Below are 20278 nucleotides of genomic sequence, written 5' to 3'. Positions count from 1 at the left end.
CTTATTTCTAGTACTTCTGTGAGTATTGCGTGATCTTCTAAATTTGTCCCTCCTCCTCCCCTGTAGGCCCCATGCAGGAAACCGTGAGGGATTTCTGGAGGATGATTTGGCAAGAGAATTCTGCCAGTATCGTCATGGTAACCAACCTGGTGGAAGTGGGCAGGGTAGGGTTCTTGTAATTATCTCTTCCCTTAATAAATATCACAGGATTAAGAGTGTTATTTACGAAGCGCTCCTCCAATTGCTACACATTTAACTACGGTCTCATGGTTAAACGGAGAATATATATATATATATATATATATAAATCTGTGAGGTGGGTGCTTGTGCAGTGTTTTTAAAAGTAACATGTAGCAGGAAATCCATGCAAACGTGCAATATGTTTCTGTATCTTAAGGAGTAAAGCATAGCAAGGAAAGTCAAGGTTGTGGGTTCTATTCTGGAGCACATCTTAGATGCACTTAAAATGTAAAGATTTTTTATTGCCATTGATGCTTCCAAGAAGAACCTTTCCATTGCACAAAATGTTCCTTATCCCCCTTTTTCTTGCCGTAAAAGTGGGCGTGGCCATTTGTACATTTAATGGGTGTGGCCTCATCCTTGTCCAGCTATTTTTAGCTGTATAAAACAGCTCGTTTTGCTGCTTGATATTGCAAATTGATGTGTCTTACCATATTATTTGAATGTATTATCTTAATTATGAGTACACTGGTTTATAGTGCAAAGAGTTTTACTATTTACTGCACTTTGTTATTCTTCTCATTATTTCCCCATAGCAGATAATGAACTGGAAGTGTCATAAATGTAAATCAAACACAAATCATATGACAGGAAGTTTCTTTACATACAAGGGAAACAATGGAAAGTCATTTTGGAAGCATTTTGGAGGACATCCTAAAACTGAGCACAATTAGGTGCATGAGTCCTTCACAACATCCCCAATGAGAGCCGTTTGATGTCACGTTGAGTATAATTGAGCGGTGTTCAATGATTGGCTCCAGTGAACTCGGACCACAGGGGTTGTTCATTCAGAGATAACATCCTGTCTGACAGGTGGCCAATTACACCTCTCTGTGTTTTCAAAATGCCATCAGGGACTTGTTTAATAATACTGTTTCTGCAAATGCCAATTTGACTTAGACCTTGCTGTAAAATAGAGTAATACCCTGGCAAATTAAGATGCAGGTGTTGTGTAATAATGTGAACGTGTGGGTTCCTATGTGTCCATAAAGGTGAAATGTGTCCGGTACTGGCCTGATGAAACCGAGGTGTACGGAGACATCAAAGTGACGCTGATTGAAACGGAGCCTCTTGCAGAATATGTGATCAGGACTTTTACTGTTCAGAAGGTAAAAACCCGTCCTCCATCTACTCTCAAATGAAACATCTCAAGTTTCTCAGTGGTTTCTCTTTCATTGCTCAGGGGTTCTAATGATTCTAAAATTCCAAGTAATAAGCCTTTATGTAGTTAAATGTTTAGATACAAATTATTCTAAAATGGAATTTTCTAAAATTCCATGTAATGTGCCTTGATGTAATTAAATGTTTAGGTACAAATGATTCTAAAATTCCAAGTAATATGCCTTGATGTAATTAAATGTTTAGATACAAATTATTCTAAAATAGAATTTTCTGAAATTCCAAGTAATATGTCTTTATGTAATTAAATGTTTAGATACAAATTATTCTAAAATGGAATTTTCTAAAATTCTATGTATTGTGCCTTTATGTAATTAAATGTTTAGATACAAATGATTCTAAAATGAAATTTTCTGAATTCCAAGTAATATGTCTTTATGTAATTAAAAGATTCTAAATTAGAATTTTATAAAATTCCATGTAATACGCCTATATGTAATTAAATGTTTAATATACAATTTAAGAGTATTTATAGAAGTAAAACAGAATGTAATATATATATATATATATATACATACACATATATAATACCTATATACATAATTAATTCTATATATATTATTTTTAATTATTTGTAATATATAATAGGATAAGAAAAAAAAATTCTTTCAAGATATGAAAGCTCAAAAAACCCCCAAAAAACTCAGCAGTCTCTGCATGCATCTTTTCATCTAGTCTCATGTTCATCCATACCATATGAACCATCAGCTTGTGTTTAAGCCCATAATGCATCTCTCACTCAATCACTTTTATTGTACTTATCATACAGGAACAGCTTGACGTCAGATCTGCATAAATAAAAAATAAAACATAACCATAATGTTCTAACAAACAAACTTTACGAGATCTTAACATAAGCCAACAGACAATATTTTGCAACGAAAGCAAATCGCAAAGAAAGCTCTTAGGAGCGGCTGGAGTTTTGTTGTTGAGTGTTGTAATCCAAACAGAACAGATGTAGGGAAGCTTTGATAGTGGGAGAAATTAGCGTTTGGGAATCGTTTTTTGAGGGGGAGAGTACACTACGGAACAGCATGTCATCAGCAACTTTCTTAAATCACTCAATCCATCTGTCTCACGAGGCTGCTGCCTTTCAAACGCTTCCTCAACTTTGAAAGAGAGTTGTTAGGGTACATCCTCCTCTCAGCGCATCGTTGTGCTTCATAATGAGTGGGAGAAGAAAATGACTAGAAATGTTTTCGCTTTCTCTTAGGCAGCAATGAGATCAAATGCATATCAAACAGGGATTTTTGCTCAAGTCTCCTGATTCTCAGATGTTTCACTAGAGAAAAGGCAAAATCTTAAATCTAATGAAAATATGTCTGGGCCAGAAAAAAAAAATCAAAATATTATATGTATATATTATTTTTGAAACTATATTTTGCATTAAGGAAATTATTATTATTATTTTTGCATTGTCATTTTGTAATGACAGTTAATAACAATTTATTTATTTGTTTGTTTGTTTGCATGTTCCTTTCGCGTGCCTGTGACTCAAATCCCACACATTGTAGTATTCTTCATTTCTAGAGAGTATCATGGGCAAATGGTTTAATTACAGCGGTTCAAGAAGACGATCCATTATAAAAGGTCTTATTAATATTCAGCTTTAGATGGATTAGCTCCTCTCTAACTCCTCCTTAAGACCATTCTTGAGTGTCCTTATGTGTCTAGGTATGGATTTCATTCCCAGTTGTTGGACGTCAGAGAGTCTTTTTACCCTTCGTCATCTATAGCTGCTCAATTACGCAGACACACACAAGCTGCATTAAACGGCTACACGGGTCCGCTCTTGGTAGTATCAGCACCTCCAGGCATGGATTATGCTGCTCTCAATCCCAAATTATAATTAAAAGCTTATCAGAGCATTAAGTGCTAGTAAGGAGGTAATGGGAAAATGTTTCTACTGTAACACAAAACGGTGTGTGAAAACCCTCAGTGCTGACACAGATCGAACTACGTGTAGTTGTGCAGTGGTTCAAACACAGGCCGTGAGGCCCTAACTTGGCCTTACCATTAGGTTATCCATAATTTTGTGCCCATGATATCCTGCTATTTACACTGTATACACAAAACCACATGGTGTTGATTGTTATTGACATCCATTTATTGGGTCTGGTAATCCTAGCCATCTTCCATAATAATCACCTGCCTGTTACCCTCAGACGACACCTGTTGATATTAAGCTCACCACATGCTCCTGTTTGCAGAAGGGTCACCATGAGATTCGGGAAATCCGACAGTTCCATTTCACAAGCTGGCCCGATCATGGCGTTCCCTGCTACGCCACAGGCCTGCTGGGCTTCATCCGCCAGGTCAAGTTCCTCAATCCTCCAGATGCAGGACCCATCGTGGTACACTGCAGGTGCGCCCTTATCTACACCTCTCTTATGGTCCCTTTTTCGCTTTTCATAAAATTTACTGTAAGTCAAAGGTTCTGGTTTAAAGTTAGACTGAAGGTGTGATTTTGAATCTACAATGAGAAGTCTATTAATTATTTAAATTGGACATACTCTCTGAGGGCTCTCAGTTATAAATATAGTGTAATATTTTTATATGCTTGTGTAGGTTTGTTTACTAGTCCTCAGGCTGCTTTTCAAAGTGTTGTTTTTTTATTATTATGAATGTCACTAGATAAAATAAATGCTAATAAAAATTAAATGAATATAAAAAATGAATTAATTTGATTTGCTAACGATTTAGAATAAAACTACACTGTAAAAAACAATTTGTTGAGTCAACTTAAAATAATTAGTTACATGGCTGCCTTAAAATTTTAAGTTCAGTCAACTCAAAAAAAAGTTTATGCAACTTGAAATGTTGAGTTATACTAAGTGACAACTTAGATATTTGAGTTGATTCAACTTAAAATTTTAAGGCAGCTGGGTTACTTATCCAGCTTTTAAGTTTAACAAACACAAATATCTAAGTTGTTACTTAGTACATCTTAACATTTCAAGTTGACTAAACTTATTTGAACTGACTGAACTTAAAAATTTAAGGTAGCAGGGTAACAAGTTATTTTAAGCTGACTTAACAAATTGTATTTTTTGTTTTTTACAGTGTAGCTGATTAAGGCTAGTTTTATGCAGTTTATAGGGTTTCTTAGAGGTTGCTTACTGGCTAAAGTTAAAAGAGCCTATGCACTTTTGTTGTTGTGTTTAACTAAAACTATTAAAAATAGTTTTTGGTAGTTGAAATAAAGCACAAAAAGCACAAAAGTAAATTACAAAACCTTAAAATTAAGGTGAAAAATGTAAATATAAAAATAAAAGCTATTTAAAATATCTATAAAAAAAATAAAAAAACACACTATAGCACTGATAAACTAAAAACTTAAAATGTATAAAAAATGTAACATTAAATGTTAAATGTAAAAATAACACTTCCAAGTGTTTATAATATTCTTGACATTATATGTGACCCTGGACACAGGTATATTTTTAGCAATAGCCAGAAATACATTGTATGGGTCAAAATAATTGATTTTTCTTTTATGCCAAAAATCATTAGGATATTAAGTAAAGATCATGTTCCATTAAGATATTTTGTAAATGTCCTACCGTAAATATATCAAAACCCAATTTTTGATTAGTAATATGCATTGCTAAGAACTTAATTTGGACAACTTTAAAGGTTATTTTCTTAATATTTAGATTTTTTTGTTTGTTTGTTTTGCACCCTCAGATTCCAGATTTTCATATAGTTGTATCTCGGCCAGATATTGTCCTGTCATAACAAACCATACATCAATGGAAAAAAATTGACCCTTATGACTGGTTTTGTGGGCCAGGGTCGTATATATGATCTTGTAGAAGTTGATATTTTTACATGTTGAGCTTCCATGATGTTAAATTCTGCCACAAAAACATTGCTTTTCAGAAGGTTTTGATCCATCATTTACTGATAAACGAGAGCTATTTCATTCCCATGCGTCTTTAATAACAGTGTAGAACCATTTGAAAACATTTCAGTGTGAAATTAGATAAATGCATTGATTTCAGTGAATGCATTTAAACATTTAACTGGCAGTCCAGATGAACACTTGCAGGCAGCATAACTAACTTCTCATGTAACAGTAAAAGAACCCAGGGACATACAAGAGAAGTCGATTTTCACACATATTCATGAGCGCTCACACATTCTCACACTAACGTAGGACGCTTCGGCACATGGATAGATATTCACCCATGAATCTGTCCACAACATGCCCACGTGCTCGCAGATGGATGCATGGATAGACAGACTCGCTCTCACAATTGTGGGGAGTAATTGGGGGCCGTGTGGGAAGAAGGTTTGAGAATGAAAGGTGACAGCAGGAGACTATGAAGTGGCAGTGTAAATTTGCAGTCGGCCCTGCAATCCCAGAGACGAAGCAGATGTGACAAAGAAACTTTCAGAGCGGATTAGCCCCAGTGTCAGGGGCTCCTGGTGCAGAGATTAAGATTTTGATTCAAGCAGTAGATTTTCAGAAGATTCCAAATGTACTTTCTTACTTCCTTGAATCACAAAAGGAGTTAGCAGAATGGCCAACAGGGGTGATGTCAGTAATAAGGTTTTCAATCATCAAACCTGATACAACACCAGCTGGCATGCCATATTTAGCTGTACTGTCCGAAAGTGCATACAAAATTTGATACACTACCAGTCAAAAGTTTTTGAACAGTAAGAAGTTTAATGTTTTTTAAAGAAGTCCCTTCTGTTTACCAAGCCTGCATTTATTTGATCCAAAGTACAGCAAAAACAGTAAAATCTTTAAATATTTTTACTATTTCAATTTATTCCTATGATTTTAAATTTTAAAAATTTTAGAAGGATTTCTGAAGGATCATGTGACACTGAGAACTGGTGTAATGATGCTGAAAATTTTGCTTTGATCACTACATATTTATATATATTCAGATAGAAAATAGTTATTTTAAACAGTAAAAATATTTCAAAATTGTACGCAGGTTTGGTGAGCAGAAGAGACTTCTTTAAAAAACATTAAAAATCTTACTGTCCAAAAACTTTTGACTGGTGGTGTATGATAGAGGGGAAGATTACCAGTAAATTGTTACATTTTGGACTGTTTGTAACAAATTTTTCATATAACATGTAACTGTAACATCTGAAGACAGTGTAGGAGTAATATGGACTACTATTAATATTATATATTAAATATTAAGATTGACATTAAAAAGTAAAATGTAATGTAAATGAATGAGATCAGTATAGCAGACTATTTATATTAAATGCATGTAAATATCTGTAGTTTTTGTAGTTTATACATATATATGGGGGACAAAACATATAATGTGATGCAGTACATTAATTATTGCTGCAGTCCTGTAAAAGTTAGTCTTGAAATATTACTAACAATATAAAATGTGTTTTTTTTACTATAACTAAAAGGATTTTTACTTGCTAAAAAAGTCTATACCATCAATCAGATGATAGAAGCATCTAGTAGATTGTGAACTGTTTTTGCATAATTTAGATGCCTTGATGTACATATCAATGTGCATATCAATTATGATACAGCAGGCTTTACTAATAAAAACTTATGGTGATTTGGGGATGATGATAATAGTGAATGAATGACTGAGGATGTGAGGTGTAAAGGACATCCCCCCTGTCTCTCCCTCTCTGTCCCTTGCTTTCTTTTTGTCAGTTGTTTACCACTCACACCATTAATCACTGTGAGTGACGGCCAATCTGTGACACCATGGAGTTGCTTGGTATTTGTGTGTGTGAGCGTCGTTTTAGAGTGACTGATGGCACATCTTCTGTCCAAATGTGCTCTCTCACAGACACACACAAGCATCTTGGTCTGCCAGAGCCTTGTTTTCGTAACACCTAACATTTGGATCTTAGCAGAAATCTCAGTCTTATGAATGTGTTGGGTGTGTGTGGGTAATGTTTTGGCCATGTTGTGAGGACAGAATGTCCCCAGAAACATAGTAGAAGCTGAAAATCATGATGTACATATGTATGTACATACAGTGTGGCGACTCGCCAAATTCCTGAGAGAAAAATGCCTTAAATATACATGCCCTCGTGAAAACATACATACATACATACATGCATAATGTGAAAACAGTTTCTGTATGTTAGGTTTAGGGCTAGGGTTAGTAAATATATTATTAAACATAAACATAAAAAATGTATTTGTATTTAATGATAAATGAATATATACTGTAGAAGAAGTCTCTTATGGTCACTAAGGCTGCATTTATTTGATCAGAAATACAGTAAAAACCGTAATATTGTAATTAGCATTGTGAAATATATATAAAAAAGCCTTCAGAAATCATTCTAATATGCTCATTTGGTGCGCAAACATACATCTTTTATTGTTAGCAGTGCTGAAAACACTTGTGCTTCTTAATATTTTTGAGGAAATAGTACTTTTTTTCTTTGAATAGACAGCTTCAAATAACAGCATCTAAAATATAATTTTGTAACATTATTAAAGGAAAAGTTCACTTCCAGAACAAAAATTTACAGATAATGCACTCACCCGCTTGTCACCCAAGACGTTCATGTCTTTCTTTCTTCAGTCATAAAGAAATTGTGTTTCTTCAGGAAAACATTTCAGGAATGTTCTCCAATGGACTTCTATGGTGCCCATGAGTTTGAACTTCCAAAATGCAGTTTAAATGCAGCTTCAAAGGGCTCTAAACGATCTCAGCAGAGGAAGAAGGGTCTTATCTAGTGAAACGATTGGTTATTTTCTAACAAATGTACAATTTATATACTTAATAACCTCAAATGCTCATACGAACTCTGTGTAATCTGGGTCAATACAGTTAGGGTATGTCAAAAAAATCTTGTATCCCATTTTCTCCAGCTTCAAAATCATCCTACATCGCTGTTTTACCTTTTTTTGTGAAGGGTGTTTGACCCACGTTCACTTTGTAAACACTGGGTCAGTACTTCTGCAATGATGTAGGACGATTTTGAAGTTGAAGGAGAAAATGAGATGGGAGTTTTTTGACATACCTTAACTGTATTGACCCGGATTACACAGAGTTCGCATGTGCATCACAGAGCTAGACAAGATGAGCATTTGAGGTTAAAAAGTATATAAACTGTACCTTTTTTTTTTTTTTAGAAAATAACCAATCATTTTGCTAGATAAGACCCTTTTTCCCCGGCTGGTATTGTTTAGAGCCCTTTGAAGCTGCATTTAAACTGCATTTTGGAAGTTCAAACTTGCGGGCACCATAGAAGTCCACTATATGGAGAACATTCCTGAAATGTTTTCGGCAAGAAACATAATTTCTTTACGACTGAAGAAAGAAAGACACAAACATCTTGGATGGCATGGGGGTTGGAAGTGAACATTCTGGAAGTGAAATTCTCCTTTAATGTCACTTCAGTTGCATAAATGGAGCTGGTAGAAGGTTATCATGAGGTCAAAAGCCCTCTCATAAACCTGTTTTTTGTATTTTTTCCACAGTGCTGGAGCTGGAAGAACAGGCTGTTTCATTGCAGTGGACATTATGCTGGACATGGCAGAGAGTGAGGGTGTGGTGGACATCTTCAACTGCATCAGAGAGCTGCGCTCACAGAGAGTCAACATGGTCCAGACGGAGGTGAGCAGAACAGCACCTTACAGCCTGTTCAACTTCACCAGTTTGTCATTCAGGCAGCCAGATCATGCACAAGCTTATTTACTCATTCATTAATTTACTAAACAATTAATTCTTTCACATATGCAGTCGTTTACTAACCCATTCTCTGTTTTACTTACTTCTCAGTCACATACTCAGGACCTCACTTACACTCACACAGCCTTATACTAAGCTCTATAGTCTGAGAAGATGATATTAAAGCCATCTATTTTCATCTTAAAACTTAGATAACCTTTCTCTTCACATTAATCTTCACACTGTAACATCAAAACAACCAGAATATGAAATTGCCTTGGCTCTGACAGTCAGATTCTCTTCCCAGAATTTACTGGATGTTGGTATTCAAAGTCATGCCCCCTAGTGGTGGATGTTAATTAGTTGCATTAGTTTTTGTTTTGTTTTGTTTTTTTTTAATGCAACAATTATACACTATAAATATAAAAGATTAAATGGTTTATTCTACATTTCATATTTCACTAGTTTTGTCATTTCATTTTTTTAACTGTTAAGAAAAATCACCCTTTAAGCCTTGAAAATCATGTAAGCATTTTACAAGAAAAACTGATGAATTATTAACAATTTTTTTTGTTTACAATGATTTATTTCTATCATTTGTAATAATACAATTCCTATTTTTTAAACAAGTATTATTTATGCTCACTAAATAACACACTATATCAAGTCAATGTGTCATTTTATTCGATCCATTCTAATATTACATGTTTTTTGTGATGAGGACAGCATGCTTTTAAAAGACTAACACTAAACACAGTGGTGGTGATAATGGCTTCTGGGAGGCAATTTGTGTCAGCCTGCAGCTCCATTCAAAGATAATCCTCCACAGACACAACACACAGCAATTAATCTTTTAAAAGGCTTTTTCCTCGTCTTTTGTCCTCAGCCCTCCGCAGAAGTGCTCACCAGGTTATGGAGTAATAGGTACAAGAGGTCAGCTCAGCTTGACTTTAGCTTAGCGTGGATCAAAGGCCTACATTAGCATTCAAACCTTTAAGCCGGAGGCATTGTTGAGTTAAAATATGGATAATTCCGGCCCATATTCGGGGGCCGGGGTTTAAGAAGGAGTTTAATATTAGCTGCAGGATGGGGACGCTGCTTTGAGTGCCCCCTTGATCTCATTTTTAAGGCCACAGTTGGAACGGTTTTGGGGGACGCTGCTGCCCCCGCAGGATTTCAGCATCAGAAGCTGCAGCGCTGTAATCCACGTAAAACACCCCTAAGGCTGGAGTCATTTCGCCATCAGCAAATTGTGCTTCATGCATCAGTGTTCATGCACCGCTCTCATGCTAGCGTTTGCGTGGAGTATCGACTTCATATTTCCCTGATGATTTGCTATGATGCTGTGTGGCAATCGCTCTAAGCTTGAGGTCGGGCTTTTTAAACGTATGTGTTTGGATGTTCATGAATTATATACAATAATGGCTAGTTTGAAGATGTAAAAGTTTAAATCAAGCCCTTAATTACAGTAGAGCTTTTATTATTAAAAAAATATGTGCAAAAATGCCAAAGGGAGGTTTTCTCATGTGGCCTATAAGCTTCCAGCTCTTTCAATAATTTCGAATCAGCAAGATAATAAGTGTCTTCAGTAGGGTAGAATTGTAAATCTGATATTGCATTACATTTAAATATTAAACTGGTTAAAAAGAATTAAAGGAGTAGTTCACTTCCAGAACAAAAATGTACAGATAATGTACTCACCCCCTTGTCAAGTTCATGTCTTTCTTTCTTGAGTCGTAAAGAAATTATGTTTTTTGAGGAAAACATTTCAGGATTTCTCTCCATGTAGTGGGCTTCTATGGTGTCGGCGAGTTTGAAATTCCAAAATGCAGTTTAAATACAGCTTCAAAGGACTCTAAACAATCCCAGCTAAGGAAGAAGGGTTTTATCTAGTGAAACGATTGGATATTTTCTAAAAAAAAAATAAAAAATAAAAAAATACACTTTATGCTTGTCTTGTCTAACTCTGCTTAAACTCTGTGTATTCCGGTTTATGACAGTTGGGGTATGTTGAAAAACTCCCATCTCATTTTCTCCTCCAACTTCAAAATCGTCCTACATTGCTGTTTTACCTTTTTTTGTAAAGGGTGTTTGACCTTCTTTGCATGTTCACTTTGTAAACACCTTGGGTTGTTACTATGCTCTTACTTTAATAGTAGCATGTGTTACCATAGTATTTTTTGCAAGTATTGATCTCTATGTCTCTTTCTCTGCAGGAGCAGTATGTGTTTGTGCATGATGCCATTCTGGAAGCATGTTTGTGTGGGAACACGGCTATCCCAGTGTGTGAATTCAGAGCCATCTACTACAACATCAGCAGATTGGATCCTCAGACCAACTCCAGCCAGATCAAAGATGAGTTTCAGGTGAGCTGTCTACACAAACGGATTGGTTTCCACCAAAATAATGTTGTTTTTCCTATGTAGATTGCTTCTAAAATGTGAACATACAGTACCATCAATACAACAGTTAACACTTTGCACAACAAAACAATGAGTGGATTGTTTTGAGACACAAATGAGACAATTATAGACATACAGTAAAACTGCAGACCTAAAACGATACATGAGAATAGCATACCTCAGATTATTTGTAACCCACAAAACCAGTCATTTTATTCAGAAAGCAGAATAAATAAGCATTCCATCGGCATATTGTTTGTTAGAATAGGGCAATATTTGGCAGAGATACAACTATTTAAAAATCTGGAATCGGAGGGTGCGAACAAATCAAAATATTGAGAAAATCGCGTTTAAAGTTGTCCAAATTAAGTTCTTAGCAATGCATATTACGAATGAAAAATTTACAAATATTCTCATGGAACATGATCTTTTTGAAAATTTATAATTTTGACCCATACAATGTATTTTTTGGCTATTGCTACAAATATACCCGTGCTACTTAAGACTAGTTTGTGGTCCAGGGTCACATTTGGTCTTGACGAGAAATGTTAAGATTTGATTTCAGATTTTGATCTGAATCTGTGACACTGTAGAAATCTGATTTCTCACATCATCCTCTTTATTCGATCTCATTACAGTCTAGGAGGAGCAAATGAGATACTAAAGAGATCTCATTAGTGATTGATCCTCCTCTGAGTTTTAAAAACAGTAGGAACATACACTTTTTAAAGCTTCATGCTTTAAAAGTATAATCAGCGAGCTACACGAGCAGCCCACGTGGAGGCCTAATTTACTGAATCCTCCAAGGTTTTTGCTGTCGATTGGTAGTACTGTATTATGGCTCAAGGCCTCGCAGCTATTTCTAACAACTTTATCAAGCTCTCCAGTGTGATTTCATCATGATTACCCCTAAATTCGAAGCGCTTTTGAATAAGTCAGTCGGCAAAGCGCGGCAGCATCCTTAACGCATTCAGATGAGGCAGGTGAGTAAAGACACGGTGACTCAAACGTCGAGGGAGAAAGCGTTTCTTTACGAGTCATCGGCGAGCTGCTACAGCACCATAAAGCCCAGAGCCGAGCTATTTCTTTTCATGATGCCTTTATGTTTTGTATTCCCTGTGAAATGAGTGAGCTTCTACAATCTGAGGGGGAAGCAAAGCTTCTGATCTGTGAGGTGTCTCATAAAATATGATGAATATGTTTCTATCTTTCTTTCCTCCCCGATCTTTCGTTTTCTATCTAGCGCTGCATCTTTCTCTCTTGTAAGCCATTTTTCACTGTCTGTCTCTCTCTCCATCCGTCTCTCTCCCCCTCAACGTCTCTGTTCTTCAGTCTGTCTTATACATAAGTAATGACTGACCTTCAGTTTACTAAAATATTTGCATTGCTTGTGGTTGGACCAGCAGTGTGAGCGGAATTGGTTTTTATAAACGCACCATTTTTTCCCCAAGTAAGACCAAGAGCAGCTTAATGTTTTTCTATGTTTTAACTGTTTCATGTCTTCTTCTGCAGACTCTGAATATAGTGACACCACGTGTCCGTCCGGAGGACTGCAGCGTTGGTCTGCTCCCGCGTAACCACGATAAGAACCGCAGCATGGACGTCCTCGCGGTGGATCGCTGCCTGCCTTTCCTCATTTCGGTTGATGGCGAGTCCAGCAATTACATCAATGCAGCCCTGATGGATGTAAGTTTGATCGCTTTTGTTAGAGGTCACCTGGCCTGCATTGTTTAAATGGTTCGTTTGCCAAAAATTTAAATTCTGTCGGTAATTACTCAACCTCATGTCGTTCTAAACCTGTAAGACCTTCATCTTCGGAACTTAAGATATTTTTGATGAAATCTGAGAGCTTTCTGACCCTGCATAGACAGCAACGCAACTACCATGTTCTACCAACTACCAAGTACACAAAAAATGCTGGGTTAAAAACAACCCAGCTTGGGATATTTGGCAGCCCAGCGCTGGGTAAATATTGGACAGAACACATGCTGGGCTACTTTGACTCTGCTGGTTGGGTTAAATGTTTTTACCAAACATGCAACATGCAATAAGTCAACTATTGTTTAAAAATTATTATATTGCTGGCTTAAAAATCATATACAAACACAAACAGAATTACTAGAGGCAACAGCAATAATCAGAAGATGAACATTTATTATTAAGCAAGAACACATGGACAAAATACAAGACAAATTGAATTTATTTAGGTGAATACAGCATAGTTTACAATATTACATACATTTAAACTTGTTAAACAAGCAGTTTAGACATAAAAAATGTAACATTGAAAAGTATTCAACCGTTCTCTGTAATAGCTGAAATAACGCTAATTCTCATGCCGGTGTGTCACCGAAATCTGAGCCAACGAAGGGCTGTCGTTCACCGGGATAACTGCCAACTTCAGACCACAGCCTTGTGTTTTGTACTGACATTAAAGAACATATTTTAACATCAGATTAAATTAAACTCAGTACTATAACGAATAAAATCCATTTATTTTATGCAATGCAAAAGGCATTTCCATCATGTGAAGTAACCGCTGCTGACGCAGCTGACATCTCGTCCTTATATATTGCATTGCATAAAATAATACAATTTACAGCACAGTAAAGACGTTATAAATGACATAAAATGTATAGTGAAGTGCACCAAATCGGCAGCACTGGGGACCGGTCTCTACTGTAGAGGACTCAAAAAGCCCTGGGTGAAAAATATTAAAAATAACCCAATAAAATGGCCCAACAAGTTGAACCCAGTGTTTGGGTTTAGGAAAAATAACCTAGCACCTGTGTAAAAATATTAAAAACAACTCAATAAAATGACCCAACAGGCTAAACCCAGCATATGGGTTAAAAAAATAAACCCAGCATTTTTTAGAGTGTAGCTAGCGAGTTACCTACAAGACACAAAACAATAAGGCGTTTTGAGTAAACTCAATTAGAATAAACTCAATTAGAATGATAACATCAAAATGTGTATTACGTACAACTGAAAAATGAAATATTTTGCAATAAAATGTTTAAAATGTCATGTAAGGACTTTCAGTTGATGAATCATTTTAAGTGTGTTCATTTACAAGGATGTCTAAACAAACTGGAATAAATCAATGACTCACTGAAATAAATGGGATGTTATGTATGAGAGAAGCATTTAGAATGATGGATTCACTCGCATGAATCAGACTTGAATCAGATCAGCGCAACATACATCTTAAGACAGATGACAGTGAGTTTGATATTAAAAATATAGCTGTAGTTTTTAGTTTGCATTGCTTCGTCATCCGTTTTTTCTAGTCACAGATATAAATATTTAAAAACATATCTGTTTTGCCGCTCAGTGTCAAGCAATGGTTTATTTGGACTAAGAAGGATTTTTTTGTTCTAAAACATGCAGTATTATTAACTCAAACATTATATGTGACCCTGGACCACAAAACCAGTCATAAGGGTAAATTTGAAAGCTGAAAGCTGAAAAATAAGATTTCCATTAATGTGTGGTTTGTTAGGATAGGACAGTATTTGGCTGAGATACAACTTCGAAAATCTGGAATCTGAGGGTGCAAAAAAAAATCGAAATATTGAGAAAATTGCCTTTAAAGTTGTCTGAATGAAGTTCTTAGCAATGCATATTACTAATCAAAAAGTTTTGATATATTTACAGTAGGAAATGTATAATATATTTTCATGAAACATGATCTTTAGTTAATATCCTAATGATTTTTGGCATAAAAGAAAATGTTATCATTTTGACACATACAGTGTATTTTTGGCTATTGCTACAAATATAACCATGCTACTTAAGACTAGTTTTGTGAGTCACATATATTAAAGCTGTTACCATAGTGCACTCTGATAAATCCTAGGTAAGCGGAGCAGAACGTCCAGAAGATCACACAGTAACAATCTCATATAAACAAGCCAATTTAACAGAGTACAAGATTAGATCACATCTCCGTAATCTCCACACATAGATCATAATCACACTCGTACCGTAAACCAGCATCTTCGCTCAGCATCCAAAAAGGATAATCAAGACACGCACCTCAGATAAAGAACAACAAGATGAAAAAAAAGAAGATAAGCAGCAAATGAAATGAACGGCTGACCCGTGCTAGCAGAGCGTCTGTGTTTGTCTCAAACCAAGCCTCGGCAGCCCATGTCAATGAATCCCTTGGCAAGGTTATCACTCAGTCTCTGTGTTTCCTGTCCCTCTGCAGGTCTCTATTTAGTTTAAGTCATTACCCATGTGAGGCACGTTGCTATGTGTTGGGTCCGGGCACATCTTCAGTGCTGGAAGGAAGAGTTAACTTGTTCTCTTATTGATTGTCCTAGAGCCACAAACAGCCGGCGGCTTTCATTGTAACGCAGCACCCTCTGCCCAACACTGTGGCCGACTTCTGGAGGCTAGTGTTCGACTACAACTGCTCCACTATTGTGATGCTGAATGAAATGGATGCTGCACAGGTATGTGAAGTACTTGACCCTCACCACCATTTGTTATCTGTTGCAATTGGCTCTTAGCGTTGTATTGATTTTTGTGGATGATGCCCAATCCAAAAAGTAGGGCAAATCCAAAAATGCAGTCTAAATCAAAAAGTTTATGCATGCAATAATATAATCAATTATATATTATATAAAGTGTACACTGTCGTTCAAAAGTTTTTCTTCGAAGAAATTGCACTCGTTTGAACCTTCTATTCATGAAAAAAAAAAAAAGATTTTACAAAAATATGAAGCAGCACGACTGTTTTCAATATTGATAATAGTAAATGTTTGAGCGGCAAATCAGCATATTAGAATGATTTCTTAAGAATCATGTGACACTTAAGACTGTAGTAATGATGCTAAAAATTCAGCTTTGCATCACAGAAATAAATTACATTTTAAGATATATTCAAATATAACACAGCCACTTTAAATTGTAATAATATTTCACAATATTGCTGTTTTTACTGTATTTTTGATCCAATAAATGTAGCCTCGTTGAGCATAAAAATAGTACAAAACTCCAAACTTTTTGAATGTGTATACAGTATGAAATATAACTAATATAATTTTTTAATATGTTGTAACTTTTTAATAACATTTCTTTTAATAAAAGGAAAAGTTATAACGTGGTTTAGTTGTTTCGTTTCAGTATATGATCTTTTTTCATTCAGAAGCAAGTTTTGAGTTCTGAAAGTTATATTATAGCAAACTCTTTCATCTCTGACGATCAAGGGAAATTTGATTTATCATAATGTGGCTCATTTAAGTTTGAGTGAGTAAGTAAGGGATCATTGGAACAGATTTCTTGGGCACACTGCAATTTGAATTCAGATTAGTGGACTTTGGAATTATTGAGTTATTTCCATTTTCTCTCGCACTCTTTAGATTTCAAACTACCTTATTGAGTCACATTGTCTGGATGTGAACTTCTGTTCAGTGTACTTATTTGCTGTAATTCTCTCCCTCACTGCAGCTCTGCATGCAGTACTGGCCAGAGAAAGGCTCCTGCTGCTACGGCCCCATTCAGGTTGAATTCATCTCCGCTGACATTGACGAGGACATTATCAATCGTATTTTTAGGATCTGCAACATGGCACGGGTAAGTGGGGTCAGTGGACAGGGAAAGGGACTGCGCTTTGAGACTCAATTGAGTGACTGAGGCAGAAATGTGTTCATTGATTTGCCTCTCGCTCCATCATTTGATCCTTTGTTGATCCACAGACTTCAACCAGGTCTGCCAGAGTGCTTTTTTTCCCCAGACCAGGGTGCAAATTTGATATATCCAGTACTGTAATTATTATTTTTGCAATTTATTTGATTAAAAATACAGTAAACAGTAATATTGTGAAAATATTGTGTAATATTGTTTAAAATACCTGTTTTCTATTTGAATATGTTTTAAAATTTAATTTATTCCTGTATTGACCAAGCTGAATTTTCAGCATCATTACTCCAGTCTTGAGTGTCACATGATCCTTCAGAAATCATGATTTGATGCTCAAGCATTTTTTTTATTATCAGCATTGAAAACAGTTGTCCTGCCTGATATTTTTGCAGAAACTGTGATACATATGAACACAGTTCATTAAAAACAATAATTTACAAGCAGCATTTCAGTAACAAAACCAAACTGAACTGGAAAAATATTGATGGTTTTCAAAAAGGTTTCCTGATGCTGAACCTCAACCAGTTAGCCAACCAAGATTAGCCTGAAAGTCCTTATGTACTTTGTGCTCAGTGTCAGTCCATCCTTACTGTAACTCATTAAACTAAAACTGCTTTTTAGAAGCGAAATTCCTAAAGCTCAAGAAGAGATAAAAAATCACTTAAGTCACTTTGATTTGACTCCTAATGTGACAGTAAATCAACAGCAGAGCTGAGATTATAACCCTGAGTTAGTGAAGTGAGAAATTACGTTAAGCCAGAAACGGCCGCGACTATATAGTCCTTCTCAATCCACTTGATTTCAGCACTCAGCACGTTATGCATCTTTGAAAGTCATTCGTTCTGCCAGACGCATACGCACGAGCACAATAGTCACATAAATATTTGACCACCATCCTGCCACAGCTGATACAAGCCATGGATGGGTTTTGTGCAGTTTTTCTTCTTTTCCCTGTGAGTTAGCTTGAGCTTTCTGTTCATGCACATTAGCAGTCATTACTGAAGCTTGACGTGTTTCCAGCGTCAAGCGTTACAGAAGACTCATCCCGCCTCCTCCTGCTTCCCTTCTCTTTTCTTCCCCCTCATTCTCTTTAACCGCCGCTGACAGGCGAGGTTTACCGGGTAGCTAATCAGTGGCGGCGCAGCATAGCAGCACAAAATAAATAAGTGCCACAGCATCACAAATTTGCCATGAAATGGCTTCATCGATGGCAAATTGTGTGTAATATGACTCTCATTTAGCTGATCCGGTCTGACTGCAGTATCCAGCTGACATCTCTGTTTGCTTTCGCTTCTGTTTTGATGCTTTATGTTTTGCTTTTCAGTATCACTGCAAGAATCGGAGTTACAGACAAAATGGTTAAAAACCAGCTTTCGGTTGCTTATTGTTCCAAGGTTGCTCTTTCAAACCTCAGGAGACTTGAGCTCTTAGTTATGTTTAATTTAAGTATCAATTTTTGTTGTTTCTCCCAAAAACTGAGAAATAATTTAAAAAGTATTTCAATAGTTCATATCCAGTGCTGTAAAATAGTGTAGAAACAATTCTGAATCAGAAATTGCTAGTAAATGTCACCATAATTACAAAATTGAAAAGCAACACATACAATTAATATTAAAATGAAGGTAGAAAGTCTGAAATAGTATTTTCATATAAAACATACTTCAATCATCTTTATTTACAACTTCAGAAAATATTTTTTTACAATGCAAGAAATATGGAGCCATAAAATTAATGTGAAAAGCAGCTTAGATTATTTTCCTAGAAAGAATTTGAAATCTTTGAGTTTATATTGAGATCTTTCATGCATTCTTGGCAATATCTTGGCAAAATCTAAGGGCTTCTGAACCTCCATTGTCTCCATTAAATCTCATTTCTGTCTAAGAGACAACTGAGATATTAAAATAAACATTAATATAAATAAGTAAATATTAAGTAAATAAAGTCATTTTTGACTTCAAAAGGTTGTCTTTATGTGGATTCCCCTGTCTGTGGGGTGTCAGTCTCATACTATAAGTTTAAAACTTTCACTGTGTGAACCATGTGTTGGCATAAATGTTTTCTGGATAAATGTTCTCAAAACGCTTCCTGTTCTGCTTCCAGCCTCAAGATGGCTACCGGCTGGTCCAGCATTTCCAGTATATTGGTTGGCCAGCGTACAGAGACACGCCGCTGTCCAAACGCTCCATTCTGCAGCTGGTCAGACGACTGGCAAAGTGGCAGGAGCAGTATGATGGAGGAGACGGACGCACGGTGGTCCACTGTCTGTGAGTGTGACCTACACAATATATATATATATATATATGAATGAACGACTCTTGCTTAGGGAAACCTTGTGATGAGCAGATTTGACTGGACAATATTAACAGAAAAGTTTACATACACCTTGCAGAATCTGCAAAATGTTATTTTACCAAAATAAGAGGGATCATTCAAAATGCATGTTATTTTTTATTTAGCATAAGATTTTTTTTTATTTACATGTAGTCCACAAGAGAAAATAATAGCTGAATTTGTTAAAAATTACCCTGTTCAAAAGTTTACATACACTTGATTCTTAATATTTTGTTGTTACCTGAATGATCCACAGCTGTGTGTGTGTGTGTTTTTTTTAAGTGATAGTTGTTCATGAGTCCCTTGTTTATCTTGAACAGTTAAACTGCCCACTGTTCTTCAGAAAAGTCTTTCAGGTCCCACAAATTCTTAGGTTTTTCAGCATTATCGTGTATTTGGACCCTTTCCAACAATGACTGTATGATTTTGAGAGCCATCTTTTCACACTGAGGACAACTGAGGGACTCACTGATGCTCCAGAAGGAAAAACACTTCATTGAGAGTTGTGGGGTGAAAACTTTTTGAATTTGAAGATCAGGGTAAATTTAACGCATTTTGTCTTCTGGGGAACATGTAACTTTTTTAATCTTTTTAATCTGTAGCTTCTAAAGGGCAGTACCAAATGAAAAGAACATGATATTTAGGCAAAATAAGAAAAATGTAGACATACTTGTTCTATTCAAAAGTTTTCACCCCCTTCTCTTAATGCATTGTTTTTCTTTCTGGAGAACCTTCTGTAATAGTTGCATATGAGTCTCTCAGTTGTCCTCAGTCTGAAAAGATGGATCTCAAAATCATACAGTCATCGTTAGAAAGGGTTCAAATACACAAAAATGCTGA

General features: G+C 35.9%; 1 protein-coding gene across 15 annotated transcripts in view; it reads left to right on the top strand.

Annotated features, from left to right (window-relative positions):
* ptprt (protein tyrosine phosphatase receptor type T) overlaps positions 1-20278 on the top strand; it is a 253350-nt gene that overhangs the window by 227858 nt on the left and 5214 nt on the right. For all 15 annotated transcript variants that reach the window (XM_051112546.1, XM_051112545.1, XM_051112547.1 and 12 more), the window contains 9 exons: positions 67-164; positions 1233-1349; positions 3630-3784; positions 8864-8999; positions 11270-11419; positions 12968-13141; positions 15787-15918; positions 16916-17041; positions 19208-19371. In XM_051112546.1, the coding sequence (XP_050968503.1) occupies positions 67-164; positions 1233-1349; positions 3630-3784; positions 8864-8999; positions 11270-11419; positions 12968-13141; positions 15787-15918; positions 16916-17041; positions 19208-19371 (1252 nt within the window). The remainder of the gene's footprint in view (positions 1-66; positions 165-1232; positions 1350-3629; positions 3785-8863; positions 9000-11269; positions 11420-12967; positions 13142-15786; positions 15919-16915; positions 17042-19207; positions 19372-20278) is intronic.

Source organism: Labeo rohita, chromosome 6 (assembly GCF_022985175.1).
Source record: "Labeo rohita strain BAU-BD-2019 chromosome 6, IGBB_LRoh.1.0, whole genome shotgun sequence".
Classification (NCBI taxonomy): domain Eukaryota; kingdom Metazoa; phylum Chordata; class Actinopteri; order Cypriniformes; family Cyprinidae; genus Labeo; species Labeo rohita.
The sequence above is the reverse complement of the archived record's forward strand: the minus strand, read 5'-3'. Positions and strand labels throughout refer to the sequence as shown.